This window comes from Sporothrix schenckii, assembly GCF_000961545.1.
Source record: "Sporothrix schenckii 1099-18 chromosome Unknown Cont42, whole genome shotgun sequence".
NCBI classification, from domain to species: Eukaryota; Fungi; Ascomycota; class Sordariomycetes; order Ophiostomatales; family Ophiostomataceae; genus Sporothrix; species Sporothrix schenckii.
In genome coordinates, this window is record NW_015971143.1 from 368,577 (window position 1) to 387,239 (window position 18,663).

The following is an 18,663-nucleotide window of genomic DNA, read 5'->3' on the forward strand; positions in this document are numbered from 1 at the left end:
GGTGCAAATTGGTGGGACCAACGATCATTTGATTTTCATTTGTTTTACCTTCTACTTCTAGCCTTTGGCTGCGTCGGTAAACAGGATGACTGTGACGCCATTTCATTTGTCCTTTTCATTTTCTTTATTTTTACATTTCTCTTTTGTTTACTTTTCTTTTGTTCACTTGACTAATTCTTTCTTCTTCTTCTCACCTTTTTTATTCTATTCTCCCTTTTTTTCAAAAATATCACCAAGATACCCCGGATTACATTGTTTATCTCTTCATACTTCATATACTTAGCAGCACAATATTTTTTCCCAGTCTTGTTTTCTTCTCTATACTATTATTTTATTACCATTTTTATCATATCGCCATGGCTCATAGAATGTCAAGACATATTTTCTGTACAAAACGTTTTCATCGTACCGTGCCCTCTCTCAAGCCGTGAATCACTGCAGCCTCTTGCCTCTTCCGAGAAGAGCACCCCACCCCCAGTCACGCTCGTTCCGTTTGTTTGACAATGTCCTCATGTGCATCTGCGTCTCGTATATGCACGAGAGACTTTCAAATTAAAAATCCGATGCCCAAAACAGACTCTCCCCTCATTCTTGAAAGGGTTGCCACTCCGTACGTCTCTGTGTATGTTTTGGTTTTTCGCACTTTCTACATCTGACCTGCTGTGCCGCATGCTGTATGCTGCACGTCTCCATGGCCGTAGGCTGTGTGTTGAGTTTCTCATTGTCAAGACAACGCGGCATCTGTGCGTGTTTGTGCGTTCGCGTTCGCGTTCGCGTGTGCATTCGTACATTCGTGCATTCGTGCGCTTGTGCGCGCTGCAACCAAGCGTGTGCACACTGACGACGCCCTCATGCTCATACAAAGGACGGCCTGTGCCGTTGCAGTTGCGCTCCGGTCTGCCTCGTGCCGCCTTCTGTCCGCTTGTCGGCTTTTTCGACTCTGCCCGGCTTCCTGCAAATCATTGTGCATGGATCGCCAGCGCGCAAGGTCCATGCCCTTTGCTCGTTTTGGTAATAAAAAGTTAACACGGTGGTGTCAGCCGTGCTCGGCCGTCGCCGTCGCGATGCTTTGCGTGGCTATGGACTGAATGCCGAAACAGGAATCAACAGAAGAAAAAGGCGTTCATGCGCATCTGCTGTGCCGCATGTCGTTGCAAGGACGACGTCGTAGGCTTGTACTGCCTCAACACCCTCTCCGTACGCGTCTCCCCCCAACATGGTCTCCCGGCATGCAACCCTTCTTGATCGAGAAACCATGCAGCCCCAACAGAAACAAAAACATAGAGTCGCCAAGGCGACCCAAAAGAGAGGCCCAAATTGCATGCAGAACATTGCGTGCAGATGGAAGAAGGCAATCCAAAAGCGGGAGGCGAGGCAACCAGTCTCCCTTTTTTCAGTGCTGTGCCGCCTGATTTCCGTTTCTTTTGTGCATTTCATCCTCTTCGATCTCCCTCCGCACCTCCTCCTTATTCTCATGGTCTTCCCATCCGCGTCGAGCCTCTCCCGCATGCTACAGTTTCCGTTCCTTTGCGCATGTCCAGACGTCCCTGTCTCTACATTTTACTTGAGTCAGTTGCTCGGCTGAGGCAGCGTTTGGTTCATTCCTCCCGCGCGCCCGCCTCTTATGTTTACCCCCTCCAATTTGCATTATACTATTTTCTGGCTACTTCCGAGCCACCCTTCTCCTCTTTCATGAGGTGCACAGTCAATCAAAAAGAGCGTCTCGCAAGACATGAACCAACAGTTTGACGATATTTCGTGGACGGCGTATACCAATACGGACTCTCCGCGCAATATGAATGCACGCCATCAGCATGACCAAAACGATCGAAAGAGGGCCAAAGAAAAGGTCTACCGAAGCCACCCTTTGCAGTCTTTTGACGTAGAGTCATTTAAAATATCCGATCGTGGCGGATGAGCACAGCTTGTCTTATTTACTCAGTCTATACTGTGCCCCTGTAAGACAGCCCAGCACAGCATCCACCATATTTATATACAAGTAGTGTGCAAGGAAATATGTCGCATTGGTCAAGTCTACCACAACGAAGCGATTGCCAGAGAAGGGAAGCCCTCCATGGAGATTGGCATGCCACGACCACCTGCCGCCAGGCCACGTACCATCGGTAGTCTGCCCGTTTCCCTCGAAAGATTATTTGCCCTCGAGCCGCGGCCTCTATGGGTGGCACGAATTCGCTTTTCGGTCACTTGTCTGTCTACCTCGGTCGGTTATGGCACTGTCGTTCCCGGTGTCTGCCTCGTAAAATCTCGAGAAAAATTGACATTTCTGTGTTTTGCCTCCAACAAGAAATTGGTATGGATCTTGGGACTTCATGTCCATGACTCTTGCTTGTCACTCTCCCACTCTTCTACAGTTTTACTTTTACCTTGGTCTCGGCCCCTTGGATTTCTCGGTTCCCTCGGTCGTCCTATGCTCGACCGACTTGCACAGCTTTTTGCATAACAAGGTCCGAGACATGCCGGAACCGAAGACACGGTAGGGTGGACCGACGAAACGTCTTCGATCCCGTGAACAAGCAAAAGAAACGAAAGTATTCGCAAAATATTCGCAAAACAAAACGGCTGGCAGGATGGGCAGAGTCGTTTGTGGAAATCGCAATCTCACTATAGGACCAATGGTATCGGTCTGCCGGGCAAGACACGTCTGGCCTTTAGAGACACAATGGCGTCAATGAAATTACCGGCACGGGGGAAGTGCGCCTTGGGGTGCGGACACTGACGAGTGACAGTTTGTAGGATGTAAAACGCAACAAGCTGGTGACAATACCCTACGCAAAGCGTGCCTCTGTTTACTTTGCATTAATACAGCCTCGAGGCACACTCCACTTACCACCAGTATCTATGGTAAGATGGCGGCGTTCTTACTTCACCGTTATACATAAAGTGTAGACGCATCTTAATTGCCGGACCAGACGATGAGGAGTCCGGACTTTCTTCTTTCGGCCGGGTCTGGCGGCCGGCCCGGGCCACTAGTTCGGGCAAGCAGAACGCCAAAACAAGCAAGAGCAATACCATGACTGTAACGTACTTTAAAGGATTCACTGAATGTTCCTGTCCTGTAGAGCATGTATCGACGCAGAACAGAGCCCGACCGATATTAGTATTAAGCAGTCCAACGGCATAGACGATCGGTGAGTATTGCTGTTCATCAATTTATTTAGTCGGTGAGGTTTGTTTTCTGAGCAATTTCTATATCAGGAAGGTACACTGGGCGCTTCTACCGAAATTTTAGTACTGAATGTCACTCCAGAGGATCTGTTATACACGGAAGAAATCTGCTCAGATAGGTCACTTTCTACATGCCTTACTTCTGGTTATGGTAATATATGTCAGACATATCTGGGTAGATGCTACCTTCAATAGGAAAACTGCTTGAGCAGCTCAAGCAGTTACCCGTCCACGGGAGAGACATATCGTCTCCTGACCATTCTAATCGTATTGAACTTTGCTTTCAGCTCTTGCTGAGTTTTCGCGGGCCCGGGGACACGGAAAGCGACTAACCGTACTTCGTAGTTTGAGGTCGTGGCTTTCGGATGTCAGAAAAGTTGGATCTTGAGGTGTACGATGTATCACTTGCATCATTCCCAGCGTCTAGTGCTTTCGCCATGCATGTCACCATCATGTATGCAACCTCCCAACGAGGCCGGTGCAAGTTCATTTCCATTGCATCCTTGTCTTGGCTTTAATAAGTCTCCGTGCTTTCTTTCCTTTCGTTTTCGTAGACACTTTCCTTCCACAAACAGCTGCATGATGCGCGGTCGAACTGAATGTACCTTGACGGAGCATCAGCTGAACTTTTCCGTTGTAACACAGTAACATCCCTGGACCTGCCCCATACTTGTCATATCCCCATGTCTTTGGACATCTCCATCCTTTGAATTTTCAGCCTTTGCATAGAAATCGTCTAGAGCATTTAACCTGGCTTGTTCTTGTGTTAATGTTGTGAACGGCGCGAGCCTCCGTATTCGCTTGCAGCGTACCATTGCATGAGACTACTCCGTTTGAAAACAAGCGCCACAACAGCTGGGTGCTGGGCGAAAACGAAGAAAAAGAAGAAAAAGAAAGCAAAGTCACAACCAAGCAAACGGGAAAGGAGCAAATTTCATTCCCTAGATGCATGTCAAGTTCCATCTCGTTCCATCCGATTCTTCCGTTCGATTCTCCAAGCCACAGCAACTAAACATATGCCGTATGGAGTCACATGTAAAGGCCCTTTCACCTGGTCGGGTCCGCCAACCGAAAGACGATAAAGAAATTAGTAAAGGCCGCCGATATTATGCGTGTGTGTAGCCCGCTAGTACGTTACCGATGCCTTGCGTCGTCCAATCAACGACTCTGTGGAGAACAGAGAGAGTAAAAAAAGGAAAGAAAACACAGGGGACGAAAGAAGCGGTAAACAAAAACGGTGTAAAGTCTTGGAAGTGAAACTCGGCGCCAACAAGGCAAACCCTCCGTGGCTGTGGTAGAACGTTCCTAAGTTCGATCTGTTCGATCAATTTTTATTTCATCACACCGCACACTCCTTTGTACTTGTCCGGTTTGGGGATGCTGCCGGACCCTCAGACTCCACCGGCCATGACAAGCCCCCGACAAGCCCATCGAGAGAGGGTCACTGCAACTCTCTGGGACAAGAAAACGTCCGTGGCTCGAGGCTGATCGACAGGCAACGCGACACCGCGTGCCCGCCGGTGGGTTGTCCTTGTTGGGGTCTTGTTTTATCACTGCCTTACGCACTAGCATGGCTTTGTGGATCGTACTTGGTCATTCTTTTCGGATATGGCCATTGAACGAGTACGTGCACCGTAGACTTCCTGAAAGCGATGCTGTCCCTGCCAAGAGCTCAGATTGGTTACATATCCCCCGACATTCAGGAACTTGTTTCGTGTCTATTTTCAAAGAACCGCTGCTGATACTTTTTGCCAGAAAAGGACGAGCGTCGGGAACTTCCAGTTACGGCGAGTTTTTTTGATTCTCGCGTAAAAGACAAGAAAGAAGACCTTCTTTCAAAACCCCAACTCTTCATGAATACAGGCCAGAGACGACGTCGAAGTCAATTACAATGTACTTCGTATGGACCACAATATCGTCAGCAGGGTAGTATTCTGGTCGTTTTGTTTTGTTGTCACCTTTCAGCTCTGCTCTCCGGACAAGGGTTGTGGTTATGCCGATGTTACGTTTGGCCCAATACAGGCACATCCTGAAACACTTGAAAGTCTCTCTCTCAATCTGTCTACTTGTGTCGTATTCATACGCCATATGCAATAATACGTGTTTACTTTTGGCTACTGGGAAGGGTTGAACGGTAAATATTCCGTTCCTGGCAATCCTACCCTCCGAGCACCCCCTCGGCCTCCTTAAATGAGGGCAAGGATGTCACCTGAATAAACACTTTGGATGGGTGACCATCATGCTTGTATCAAGTCTGTTTCTATTCCATGAGAGAACTGAGCGACACAAGGCAAAAGGCGAAAAATCTAAATATATATATATATATATATTTTTTAAAAAAAAAAGAAGAAGAAGAAGGAAAACAACAAAAACTAGACAGAGACAGCACCGGGTCCTGCTTTTCTTCTCTTGGTGGCAGGCCAAGGTGATGGCGCGTCGTAGGGTTGCAGGGAAGGATGGCAATGGAGTTCAGATGCACAAAAGGGGAAAAGGTGTATGCGCACCCTCGAGTGCGACACATGTAGACACAAGTTAGCTCGCAGGTCTGGACGTTTGACGTCTTTCAGAATCCAAAATAATATGTGAGATATTAAGCTCGGCGACCGATCGCATCATGAACTGCGAACGGGACCGAAGGCGCACGAGGCAAGTGGTCTTGTATGAAAATAGCTGGTATCTACTCAAGAAAATCCAAAGAAAAAAACAAACCATTATGCTACGGACAGAAACAACACAGAGGAGAATGAAGGGGCCATGTGTTTTTGCCCTGTGTCAGCTTCTGCAGTTGTCATGCACTTTGCCGCAAACTACTCGGGGCACGAACGAGGCGAGAGCGAGCTTATGCGGCTTATTGCATAGAAAGGCAGAGTGTTTGCTTCAAGCAATGCCTGGGCCGTCCGTCCACACCACACTCTCTTTTGGCAACCAGGTCGCCTCAACCAAACCTTTGACAACAACGGTTCGCCTTGGCGCACGACATCACCCCAATCTTACGACGTACTCGTTCACTCTCTGCAACTGAGATGTGTCCCGATGTGCGTGGAGCTTGGCTCCGTACGATGTGATCAGTAGTAGACAAAGCATGACAAGGAAAAACTGCATCCAACGTAACTATCCTTTTTTTTCGAGCTCGTCGTTCTCAGCAGCATATGCGGCTCTACACGCTGTGCGTTATAAGATAGCTTGTTTTTGTATTTTTATTGGATCGCCAACGTGCAGCTGCTTGTTTGATTGTCTACGCAGAAATTGCGCGACGGCCGCAGAGTCGGTGAGAGCCTCACAGGTGAAACTGGTAGGTTTGGAGAAGGTAAGACGTCCCGCATTCTCTACGAGGTGGGAAGGAAAAGAAAAAGAAAAGTCGAAACCATAATTCGAGCGGCTTCTCAATGCAGCCGCGAGCTTCTTGCGTTACGAATCGTGCTGCTGCTGCTCACTCACTTTGAATTTCGGTGCCGGGCGGGGAATAGAAAGCTCCGTGTGCACAGGATCGTGCGTCTTTCTTTTTCTTTTTTCGTTTTTTTTTTTTTTTGATTTTTTGATGTTTTGCTTGCTTCAGCTCGCGTGCTACAGAGACACCGGGAGAAACTACTTTTAGGATGCCTGTCGGTGTGGTGCCGACGGGCTGAAAGGTAGGGCGAGCATTGGAGGGTGGAAGCACGACCTACCTGTTTATGATTCAAGTTTTTCGTCTTCCCAGAAAACGGGTTGTTGTGATACAATGCGTCCTGCAGAGACATCTTGTGGTTCTCGAGGTCTGAGGTGACTGACGAAAACCCCACAGTGGAAAGAGTGAACGAAAACAACAGGGAATCGAAGAGAGTTTTACAGTATTTTAAAATAACTTACAATGTTTGCACGTTTTCGTGTCTAGCTTCTTCTTTTATGTACATCCGTAAAATAACCACAGGAACAGTCAGTCTCATACGCTGCACGTTGTCCGTTTCGTATCGTAGATTGCCGATCACAAGTTGGAGGCGTGCAGTTTGGACTTTGCGACCTCCTGTTTTCTTTTTCTGTTTCCCGTTTTAGACACAAAACCTTCAAACCTCCAGAGAACTTTGTTCTCGCCTTGTCTCCCGCATTTGTCCTGTCCCATGTCCAGTGCGGTACCGATGCAGAATTCGGTGTTTTGCCCCAGTCGGCGCACGGGCCATCTTTTATGTGTGTTATTTTTGTTTTTTATTTTATTTTTGTTCATAATTCTCACTACTTACTAGGCTATTAATGCGACTGTAACACTCTGACAAGGAATGGTCGCCGCGAACCGCAGACATCCCAAAATAACAACGACCGCACGGTCGACGTTGCCCTCGTGCATCATGCAGGGCCTTTTTGGCTTGGAGGCCAGTCGGAATAAAAATAAAAATAAAAGTAACAAGAAATCAGCGGCATAAAACCTGTGCTCAAAATGTGCATAATAGTTTGTGCGGCCATCATGTGCGTCGTCTGCGGCGCCTGACATGCGCATTTCCAGCTTCCCCATCTTGAACATTGAAAGACACACGGACCACCTCGTCCATGTCCTCTGATGTCTCAAACCACCCACGGTTGTCGTACCACTGTCAAACCTCTAGCCATTTGTTTTTTGTTTTTATTTATTTTTTTCGTCAACCCCCGCATAAGCCAGCTTTGAACGCCCATTTTTGTGTCTAAATCCGTCCATCGCTCTTGTCGGTCTTGCCACCCGTTTGTGCACGGCAGACAGTCAGTACCACGGTTCGCCGAGCGGACCCTTCCACTTACTGTGTCGTCTTATGAACTTTCTCTTGTGAGTGGAGGGTGGTATGAACCGTCTTTTCTTGCCGACCCCTCGGACTTACCCTCCTTTTTTTTGGTTGACTCAAAAGGTTGACAAACGAGACAGCCGGTCAACAGCCGGTCGGCGAAGCCTTGCCAGCCCTCTCTCGTTCATGTTCCGCTTTCGGCCTTGCTGATTTATTTTTAACCTTGCGCTGCCGTGTTTTTCCCACACCGTGAATGTGAATGTGACTCTGGATTCAGCTAATCGCTGACGCGCCGGCGCTTGCAGCCCGCCACGGCGGCAATAAAAAAAGAGCAATTATGGGTAGGGTTGAGAAAACACGGGAACTGCGGTACAAAATAAACGGATGCTACCGACCGGCGTCTAAGGACGTGTAGAAGTGGCGTTGTAAAGGCCGTGTTAGGATAGCAGCATATTATAGAGTTGTTTGTGTTTTTATCGTTTTAGATCTGCGGAGTACTTGTTTTTGCTCACTGGCTTCTTTCTTTGGAAACCAAAAAAAAATGTTGCGTCTACTTGGAAATAGAAGAAAAAAAATCAAAGCTATAAATAAAACAAAAACAATTTGCACTTTGCCGTGTTGTGTTCTTATTTTATTTTACTACTTTATTTCACCATTTTCCCTTTAAAAAACGCCCCTCTAAAGTAAGCAACATGCGTCGTCAACTATTCCCTTTTGGTTTGCATCGCCTTGTGTGTTTATGGAGATGTGCAGCACGTAAACGCAACACGCGGCCTTGCATATACAAAATATGTAGTGCACAGTATTTCGTACACAATAAAATAAACACAAACTGTACTGAAAACCATGCGCCGGGATGTCTCACGGTTCCACCCCTTTCCGTTTCTCTTCTCCCCCGTCCCCTTCCTCCACGCACCCAATTCTCACCGTTTCATCACCTCGCCTCACCAAAACCTGGCCAGTTATATGCGGCCCTCACTTGGTGATTGACTCGTCATTGTGTTTCGTTGCGATCGATCGCCCAACGGCCAAGATAGATTGTGGAGCCTGTTTTCTTTCTTCTTCCTTTTTACATTCTTTTTCTCACCCTTTAATCTCTGTCTCCGCCTGCTGAATGCACACCGCCGTTCTGGCCATGCCGGCCGGGATTAAAAATGGCGTTAAAGCAAGACATACTGCGTCCTATTTTCTGCACGGGTTGTTTGGGAGGCAATCGACATGCCATCTTGCGTCTCCGGCGTGATGCGTGTAACGTGCGTTGCTCATGTACATATGCAGCTAAAATAGGGGCAGAAAAGGGCGATACGCGTCTCGGATATATGTAGAGGAGAAGTGACTAAATACAGAACTGCCTGCCTTTGCGTCGTCTACTTTTTTGGTTGTCCAGATGGCCAGGGCATGCAGCTGGGCCGTTTTTCTCTGTGCGTGCATGTCCAGTCGTCGTGCAGTTGTGCAGTTGCAGTGCATATTCGGTGGGCTGTCATGCATATGTTTTGTTATTTGTTGTCGCCGTAGTTGTATCTGAGTTTTTTTTTTTTGCCCAGTCTCTCCTATTCCGAATTCCAACACGCCTGAAGCTCTCCCATTCTGAACTCTTGCTTCCCTGCTTCTTTTTGTCTCTTCGCCCATCTCATGCCTCCTGCCCGTCCTTGATCATTTCCTCGACTCCTTTCTCCATCTGGGAGAAGCTTGTCCTTGTAGCTCGTTGCCTCTTTCGGCGACTCCAAACGAGCGCTGGTGTTCTTCGTGTCCTTTTGGGCGACAGTCGGTTCCACGGCCCATTGGTCTTTTCTCCTTTCAGCCATTCCTGGCAGGCTATCGGACCAACCGATCTCTCAGGTCCTTCTTACCTTGGATGGCTGATACGTGGTGGATGGGGAATGAAAACCAATAGCGCGTTCCAGGCGGAACGCCTCCATTTCCGTTGATCCACAGGCCGTTAACCTTTCCAACCCCTGCTAGTCCTCATCGCTCTTCCGTTCTCATTTTTTTTTTATTATTATTAAAATATGGAGTACTTGCTCGTCGTCCCCATCCAACTGAATTCAATGCGGAGCTAAAAGCGCTGCTTGCCATGCCCATGTGCTCGTCCAGGTGTGCTCGTGCCAACGATGGCCACTTTTGGCCTGTTTTGGTGTTTTGGAAGTTCTCATTGGGAATCCGACAGGGTTCAGGGTCGATCAGGGGAATTTTGAATGGAGAACGACATGGGGTCCTGGACACAGAGCGTTTGAGAAACAGATGTGGATATTTGGATATTGGCAGGCCTTTTGAGCCGATTTCCACACACTCGTTCAGTCGCACCGCGAGATCCTTTGTTATTTATTCATTCTTTGAAAAACGACATGCGTCGTTTATCACACCTGGCTGGCCACTTCTTCCACGCACACCCCTCCAGAGCCATGGTCGGCTGATGCTGGTTTCACCCATCCTGTCCTGATCGGACTGCTGCAACCCTGGGGACGCATCGGGCAAAAGTCAGTGGCAGAACCAGGACCTGGCCCTGGCTTGTGCCGTCTTGTGGAATGTACGTCTGTACCTCTGTTCCGTGATGACTGCTTTATTTCTATGCGACCCGTATTGTTCCATCACGGATAGCACAGAGTAGTCCTTACGCCCATGTTAATACGGCGTATGCTCCGCGCGGAAACACTGCAAATATCCTTGAGAATGTCCCGATCCGATCTTTCCCTGCTCAACCGCTTTGTCCCCTCTTTTGGGCCTCGATTTGGGCCTCCAGGTCACCATTTTGGCCTCCCATGTGTTTTTCTTCTTCTCTTCTCTCTCAATAAGCGGCATAACCACGAATAAAAACAAACCGAAAATAACCAACCAGAGGGCTCAAGCACAGGAAAATAAAGATACGACATGGCGAGATAGCGCACCCAAAAGCACTTCTTTTGTGGCCTCCCGCCGTTTCCGCAACTTTTCACTTCGTGGTTCGCACACCCTCCGCGCAACGATAGTCCGGGGAACCGTCCGATGACAAAGGCGACGGCAACAGTGGTCGTCAAAACCTAAAGTCAATAACCAAATAGCGGAATGACATGGTTGTCTTTGTCTCTTTCTCTTACAGGGAGGTACTTGGCAAGGTCACTAGCCGTGCTGGATTCCGTCTGACGACTTCCACACCGAAAAAGGCTAATTCCCATGGCTGCGCACTGAAATTGCAAGGACTTTGGCAGGCGAGAAATGAAGTAAGAATAAAAATAAAGACGTGGTATCGGTGGAGGGACTTGGTTTTGTTGTTTCGTTTTGGTTTTTTTCTCTCCTACGTTTGATTTGTCCATTCTCCCGTACGGTGATCATCGTCCTTTTTGCTTTCATGTCCAGTCCTTTCTCCGTCTGTCCTGATTTCGAGGATTCGTATTACACTCTTGTTCTCTTGTCTCATCCCGGAATGCAGTTATCGGGTGAGACAAACAAGTCGTGAAAGAGAGGGTGCGTGTGTACGTCGTAGATGTGCCGTCGTTTGCCTTGTATTTACTCTAAAAAGCTGTGTATATGTAATACATCTGTGTATCCGAAATATACCGCTTCTGTACGACGTAATAACTGTGCAATTACTCCGTTAAGTACAGGTAGAGGCGGTGGACATCCTCCTGCAAAGGCACGCCGGCATTCTCAAGTCGTTTTTCGTAGTCCTTAATTACGACTGAAGTACGGCGTATGTGCATGGAGAAAACGGTGGTCCACCTCTCGCAGCTAGCGCAGTTGGACCTGCAGCCTCAGCCAGCAGTGGAGCCGCGGAGCCGTGGCAAGTGCAAGGGTCCCGCACCTGCCCCTTCATCTCTCTTCCTCGCCGGGCTGTCGTCCCAAAACACGCGCTCTGTGGTTTCGTCTTTCCTAAACGGGCATTGGCTAGTGTAGGGGGGTTCTTTCCGTCGTCTCTCATCGTCAACTCGTTTGTACTACGTCCTAGTAGGCTCTCGGCTTTGATCGCGCCTGCCTTTGCTTCTTTGTCTTGGCCCAATATATTGATTGCTAAGTAGACATAGAGCAACGAACTGCAGCCCCGATGGGCTCTTTCCGTATGATATGCCCAATGCCCTTTCCGTTCGCCACGGTAGCTCTTTCTGCAGTGGCTTGGACGCAATTCAACACTCGGGATGCTGTTTGGCGTGCTGACGGAGACCAATGCAGATTCCCAATCCGCCGTCTGTGGCTTTCCGCAACCGCCGCCTCGCCACACCCACGCCACGCCTGCTCTTTCCAGACGCGTGACAAAATGGCACTCTCTCGAACAGGCAAGAGCAGATCACAAAACCAGCACGAGCACTAACCAGATAAAACGACATCTCCACACAAACATACTACCCTGGCTTGCTCCTTCCTGCACTCATGCCCAGGACTTCCTCGGTTTCCTTTCTCGGGAAGTAACCACGACCCGTGCAGTGCCCTGCCATTTTTCCATTTCGTGCTTCGTGATGCTTGCGTAGACGACTCTGTAAAACCGTCTTTAGCTTTGCCCAACCTGTCAAGAACGTACACATCCTGGGGCCTCGCACGCCTCTCACGCCATGCCGGACACCATACCGAGGCATCTTGAGAGGTGTTTTCCTGGCATCGCATTACGTCTTTGTAGCTTGTACTCGCCGTCACGACCATCACCCCGCCTGAGCCAAGCCCGAGCCTGGGATCCCCGGCGAAAATCACGGTGCATATTGGATCCCATGCTGTCTGTGGATCTTACGAGCGCGGAAGGCAAAGCAGAACTCGGCTGCCAAATGTGCTGCAAGTTACCCAGCACGAGCACGAGACGAGACATGGCGGGCAGCAGCACGGGGCCTTGCGGCGCCCGCCCAGTACACGTACAGATGCCAAATCCCCCACCCCCCAAGCGACGCACAACGCCATGACAAGAACGCCGGGACGTGCAGTTTCTCTGCAGAGCGTGAGAAGCAGTCTGCCGAATGTGAAGTCGTTGTGCACGATCCAATGCTGGTCCTGGTCGACAGGATAGGCGTCGTGGCCCATTTTGCTGTGGTGCTCATCCACATAGCAGAACACTTGCGTCATCTCTTTTTATTCTTTTGCCTTTTTTGTGTCCGTTTTTGTTGTCATCTTCTTCTCAGGCACTGGCCGTGTCTTTTCCCCTGTTGTCGTCTGTCCTGTTGTTTCTGCTTCCCTTTCCGCATCCGCGTACTTACACGCCCCCCTCCTGTCCTGCTCACCCCCTCCCGCCTCGGACCCCGTCCATCATTTCCTCTCCCTTGCCAGGTACGTTGTTTAAGCTGAGGGACCTGCTCTCGCATCCATGTCAGCCGCTGTCCTTCCGACCTCAAGTCTCCAAACTCGACGCAACCGACACGTCCAGCTCAAGTGCCTCCGCTAAGCCGCCTGGAACTAGGGCTGCCGAGCACACATTTTTTTTCTCCCCATGGACCCCAAAACATAAAACAGATAATAAACTGGCCAGGCCCGCCACACCCCTTGTTTTCCATTCCCCTGTCCCTCCTCGTCCCCACAACGCCAGCTCGAAACCAGCCTTGTGTCTCCCGATCGCGTGGGAAACTTTGGCGTGGCTGCCAGCTGCGGCGATCGTTCAAAATAGGGAGCGGGCCACAGAAAAGAAACAGACAAAAGAACCATGCAACGAAACCCAAAACGGGATTAACAAGAAAACAAGAGGGGGCAGGTGACGGGCCAGGGATTTTAATAGATGGCAAGAAAAAAGGGAAAATAAATAAAACACAAGACCAACTGCAAACAACCAGAACTAAATAGAAAACCAAAGACAAAATCGAGGACGACGCCATACAAAAATGGCCGAAAGAAGGTAGTGGCCTGCTCCGTATGTCGTACACGAACACGAGATCCCTCTCCATTCTTCAACCCTGGTCCGTGCATGTAGTCTTCCTTGCAGCTGCAACCTCTTGCCTCGTCCTGTCGGGAACAGTTGACTCGAGTCTCATTCTCTCTCTTTCTCTTTCTCTCTTTCTACTCTCTTCCACCAAAAAATCACCACAACCCAACCTACCGCCGGCAGCCTTGTATTGCTGTGCAGTCCTGGTCCATTCTCGGTCGGCTTTCTGGCGTCTTTTGTCCGTGCCCCCTCCCTCTTTTGTTATCGTGTGTTCCTTTCTGTTGTTGCTTTCTCTTCACTCTTTAATTTCTTTTTCTCGTTCTCGCCTCTCCATAGTCCCTCGTCGATTCACACGCCCCTCCACCCGAATCACCCCCCCAACAGCCCTGCTCAAACGACAGGTCAACAGTAGATACAGTAGATCGCCAACTCTGCTCCGTGCCTCTCTGGCAACAACGGTCGAACCTGCACGTTTCTTGGTCCCGGCCGCCAGGTCATGGACTAGGTCGAAAGGCAAGCATCGGCCGAGCCGGATAAGTCAACCCAGCTGGATCGGATCGCCACGCAGCACACTGACCCTGGTTCCCTGCCGTTCATGGGCTAGATTCTTGTCACCACTGGTTGCTTGCAGGAGAGGCGGTACCTGGCCATCACCAGCGGCTGTTTTGGCCTGGATCTATTGGCCTGGATCTATTGGCCTCTGTTTTCTTCTCTCTTTTGCCCTCTGTCTCTCCTTCTTTGTTCGTCACTCTCCGTTCTTGAGGCCCTTCTTTTGGTTGACTTCGGCACACCCCCTCTTCTCGTCGACAAGAATTGTTGTGGTTTGCTGGCACGTGTTGTGCCTTCTCAGCACAAGAAACGTTAATTTTTTCCCACGACGAGTTGCAAACAAGCTTCAGATTGGAAGGAGTAGCCGCCACTCCAATTATCCTTGACGCACCAATCGCCCAACTAGGCAAGGAAAGGTAAAGCAGGCCACGCTCCTTCCTCGTTTTCCTGACTTGCATGCTTCCCGCACACGCACTTGCCTCTCTCCCACTCACACCTCCCATACACAACCTGCACCACCACTCAATACTCCGTCGTTCCTTCTTACTTTGGCCGGTGGCCACAAGGACAGGGTAGTAGCAAGAGGGCAAAAAACGTTGACGCACCAAGATCTAAGGGGAAAGAAGCTGCCTGAGACAACAGAAAACCAAAAAAAGGAAAAAAGAATAAAAAAGGAAACAGCGAAAAGGAGAAAAAGGAAAGAACAATCAAGAGGAGGTATAAGCCTGGAAGCCTCGCAACAAAAAAAAAGGGAAGGAGGGCCAGAACGAAAAAAAAAACCCACGATCTCTCCCTCTCGCTTTCTTTCTTCTCTTTTCCTCTTTTCGTCCATTTCTTCGACTTTCTGCGTCTTCGTTTTTCCCCCACACCCACGTTGCTCTCTCTCCACCATTGCCTTTTCCTCATTCTTGTCTCTGTGTTGACTCGTTCGTTTGCCTTCCTCCACTCGCCCACTCGTCTGACTGCCAAATTCAGTAACGCCCGCCCGACAATTTCAGTCGTTTCACCATTGGCAACAACACCTTGCCGTTCTCACTCACCCACGCTCGCTTTCTTCGTCTTTTCTCGTCTCTCCTTCATGCTTTTGGGTCTTGGTCTCACTATCCCCGTCCATTTTGGTCTTGTTAACCACCGTCACCACCACCACCATCATCACCATCACGACCACCCACAACAAGACACAGAACGACAAACCGTCGCCTTGGATCGCGTCTAGGACAGTTCACCCTTTATGCTGGCTCTTTCGGTGTCCACATGAGCTTTCCGCCTGGAAATAACGTCTTCTCTCCTCCGTATTTCGTCCAACATCTCCCGACAGTATCGAGTCGTTCCGTCCTGAGTTGGCCGCCACCTCCACCTCCAGCTTGTTTATTGCAAGGTAATAAGATCCCCCTTCCCGCTGGAGCACTTGCCTTGTATTTTCTCTCTTTCTTGCCGTTTCTCTTTACTTTTCCCTTTCATATGCCCCATTGGGGACCCAGCCTATCTCGTGCTTCTTGTTGTTCCTCTGACTCTCTTCCTCTTGTAGTGCTGCTCCCTGTCTTGCGTTGTACTCTTCGTTTTTCTGAACCTTTTCTTGCCCGCTTGGGCTACAACTCACTCTTCCCACCTTTTGTCGTCTTCTTCTTCTGGACCTGCCACTGGCTGTTGTGCGGCCCCTTGCACTCGCCTCTTTTTTTCCAGAGAACACCTTTATCGCCGTTAAGCCAACCATTTTGCGCTTGGAGTACTTATTCCAGCGTCTTGTCGTCTTGATTCGTCGATCGCATCTGCACTCTTTCCAGACCGCCTCCACCACGCCGTTAGCTCATGTTTCCTTGTCGTCCTGTCTTCCCTGACTCCCCTCCCTTGTGTTGTCGTTGCCTGTCCACCACATCGATGTCTGTTGATTGTTTCTTCTCCCCCTCCACTCACCTGCTGTTCGCCCACTTGGGTGCTTTTTCGTAATTCTGTCGGCGTCAAACACTCAGTCTCACTCTTGCCCCCCTTCATGATTGTATCCTCTCCGCATCCCTCTGCCTCGTTGCCGTCTTCAACACAAGGATGCTTACAATAAAACAGCCTTCGCACAACGGCTACCAGCCTGTCAATGATCTTCCAACTCCGCCAAACACCTCCCAGCCCTCACCGCCCCTTTTTTCCTGGGACGGGGACAAACAAAATAGCACCTTTGCCATCTCATCGCGTCATCGGAGTCCGACAACGTCCAGCCAGCCAATGTCAGCGCCTCAGCGTGGCTTGCCTCCAACGGCAGCCATGACGCTGGCTCAACAGGCACCACCACCGGGTCCGCCACAAGCATCTCCACAACCACATCATCGACCACACCCACAACAGCAGCAGCAACAGCAGCAGCAACAACCACCACCACTTCATCCGTCAGTCGCCACGCCGCAGCTCCCGCCACCACCGCCATGGCAACAACACGGTGGAGACGACACGATGCGTGTATGGCTACTGGCCAAAGCAGAGGAAGAAAAACGCCGCGCCGAAGAAGAACGAACGCATCAGGAGACACTCCGTCTCGAACAACGACGAACGGAACATGACATTCTCCGGACTTCGCTTTCCGGTGGCATTCCACCACCGATGGTGCCGGTTGTCTTTGCGGGCATGGCCGGAGGCAACTTGCCGCAGGCTGCTCTTGAATGGGCTCACCAGATCATGTTTCCGCATGGTCCGCCTCCTTTGCCACCACCACCCCCGCCGCCACCGCCGCATCATATGCAACAGCAACAGCAACAGCAACAACATTCACAGCAGCAGCAGCAGCAGCAAGAGCAGCAACAACAACCGCCGCATCCACAGCTCCTATTGACCGGTCCGGGTGCAGGAGGTCAGCATCCGCTGGATCCCCAGCGTCCAGAGTCTCTGTCGCAACAGCAACAGCTTCCCTCGCAACAGTCACAACCGCCACCGCCTCCACCGCCGCCACAACAGCAGCAGCCACCGCATCACCCACCGCCGTTTGGACAGGGACCGTATGGGCCTGGGGCCAGGGATGGAGGTGGGCCTGGTAGTAGCGGAGGAGTCCAAGGGCCTGGCTCATCTCCAGGAGGGGCTTTGTTACCGCCAAATCCACCATCACCAACTCGCCAACGCGGGTTTACCCTACCAACATCCAGTGGACGGCCCGAACGAGCGGTACCAGCAGCCGCAGCCAGCGGTATATCTTCAAACCTGCCCACGTTGAACACGAATGTGTCACACGGGACCTTTGGACAGCAACAGATTGATCTGCAAGCCTCGCCGCCGATTCTTTTCTACCACTGGCGACCTCCCGGCGTTGGCGGAGGAGGTGGCAGTGGCGGTGGAGGAGGAAGTGGCGGAGGATCCGGGGGTGGCGGAGGAGGAAGCGGAGGCGGCACAAGCCAACCTGCGGCATCAGGTATGTTCCTCCCATGGACTTTGCCGACGTTTCAAAGTTGGCTCAAGATATTGTTTGTATTAATTTTTTTGAAGTCACCGAGTCGCCCAAGAAGCGAAAAGCTACTGGGCCACAGCCGGCTCCGCCGCCGCCAAGCTCACATCAGCGTTTTCGGTCACCACCATTCTCGCAAAGTTCCGGCTCGTTAGCAAACCCGCCACCCGGTCGACGACGAGGACACGCACGACAACGCAGTGACATGTCGTCCTACCGAGGAGCAGGCCGTGGCGGGTACGGAAGCGGCGGAGGCGGCGGAGGTGGCGGTCATCCTCGAGGCATGTCGCCATCGCCATATTCTTCAGCGCCGCCCTCTGCGACCGGTTCCTTGCGAGACGGGGAGGAAGGAGGCGGACCGAATCGATCACAGCAACAGCAGCAACCGTCGCAGCCTCGAAGCGGAGGACATACCGTGTCGTCCTTGTTGTCAGAAGACGTGCCGTCATCGAGCGGACCGTACAGCCAAGACCATCGCGATGCGCCAGATCGAAGCGCGCGCGGAGGCAGCGAGCGCCACCGTTCACCCCACCGCCAAAGCGACGACAAACGGCGAGGCAGTGCGACGGGTGGCCACGGAGAAAGCGGTGATTGACCAAGAACGACAGCCACGGTTGGCCATCTTGTCCCAAAGCGCATTGCTTTAGAGGGCTAGACTCGGTCTTTTATTGTTCTCTGGATTCAAGACACAACAGCGGATGGACGACCTGCTTCACGGTACAGTCGGTGTGTCTTCGAGAGCCACTTGGTAGCACCACGCCCCATGCCGTCAAATACACCGCGTTTTATGCGACATGGACGAGAAATAAACGTCGGCTTCTGAAACTCTCATGCTTGTCTCTCAATGGCCTAAGCAAGTCGTTTTTAGCATCTTTTTATTCTTTTACTTTCCCACCATGGGACGCCACGCCATTTTATTCCTCTACCTCCTCCATTACTGTGGTACGCTTTAATGACCAAACACGCGACCAGCGGTC

General features: G+C 50.6%; 3 protein-coding genes across 3 annotated transcripts; 1 reads left to right on the forward strand and 2 right to left on the reverse strand.

Annotated features, from left to right (window-relative positions):
• Positions 1–9,460: 9,460 nt before the first annotated feature.
• Positions 9,461–9,715, reverse strand: SPSK_10432 (uncharacterized protein; the record flags this gene model as incomplete). Its single annotated transcript, XM_016736849.1, has 1 exon — positions 9,461–9,715. One exon carries the CDS (start codon positions 9,713–9,715, stop codon positions 9,461–9,463), a length of 255 nt encoding a protein of 84 aa, XP_016589653.1.
• Positions 9,716–12,423: 2,708 nt separating this feature from the next.
• SPSK_02095 (uncharacterized protein) lies at positions 12,424–12,678 on the reverse strand (the record flags this gene model as incomplete). The annotated part of the gene is made up of 1 exon (XM_016728988.1): positions 12,424–12,678. One exon carries the CDS (start codon positions 12,676–12,678, stop codon positions 12,424–12,426), a length of 255 nt encoding a protein of 84 aa, XP_016589654.1.
• A 3,804-nt stretch (positions 12,679–16,482) lies between these two features.
• On the forward strand, positions 16,483–18,281 carry SPSK_01607 (uncharacterized protein; the record flags this gene model as incomplete). The annotated part of the gene is made up of 2 exons (XM_016728516.1): positions 16,483–17,653; positions 17,728–18,281. The coding sequence occupies 2 exons, from the start codon at positions 16,483–16,485 to the stop codon at positions 18,279–18,281; spliced, it is 1,725 nt and encodes a 574-aa protein (XP_016589655.1).
• Positions 18,282–18,663: the final 382 nt, after the last annotated feature.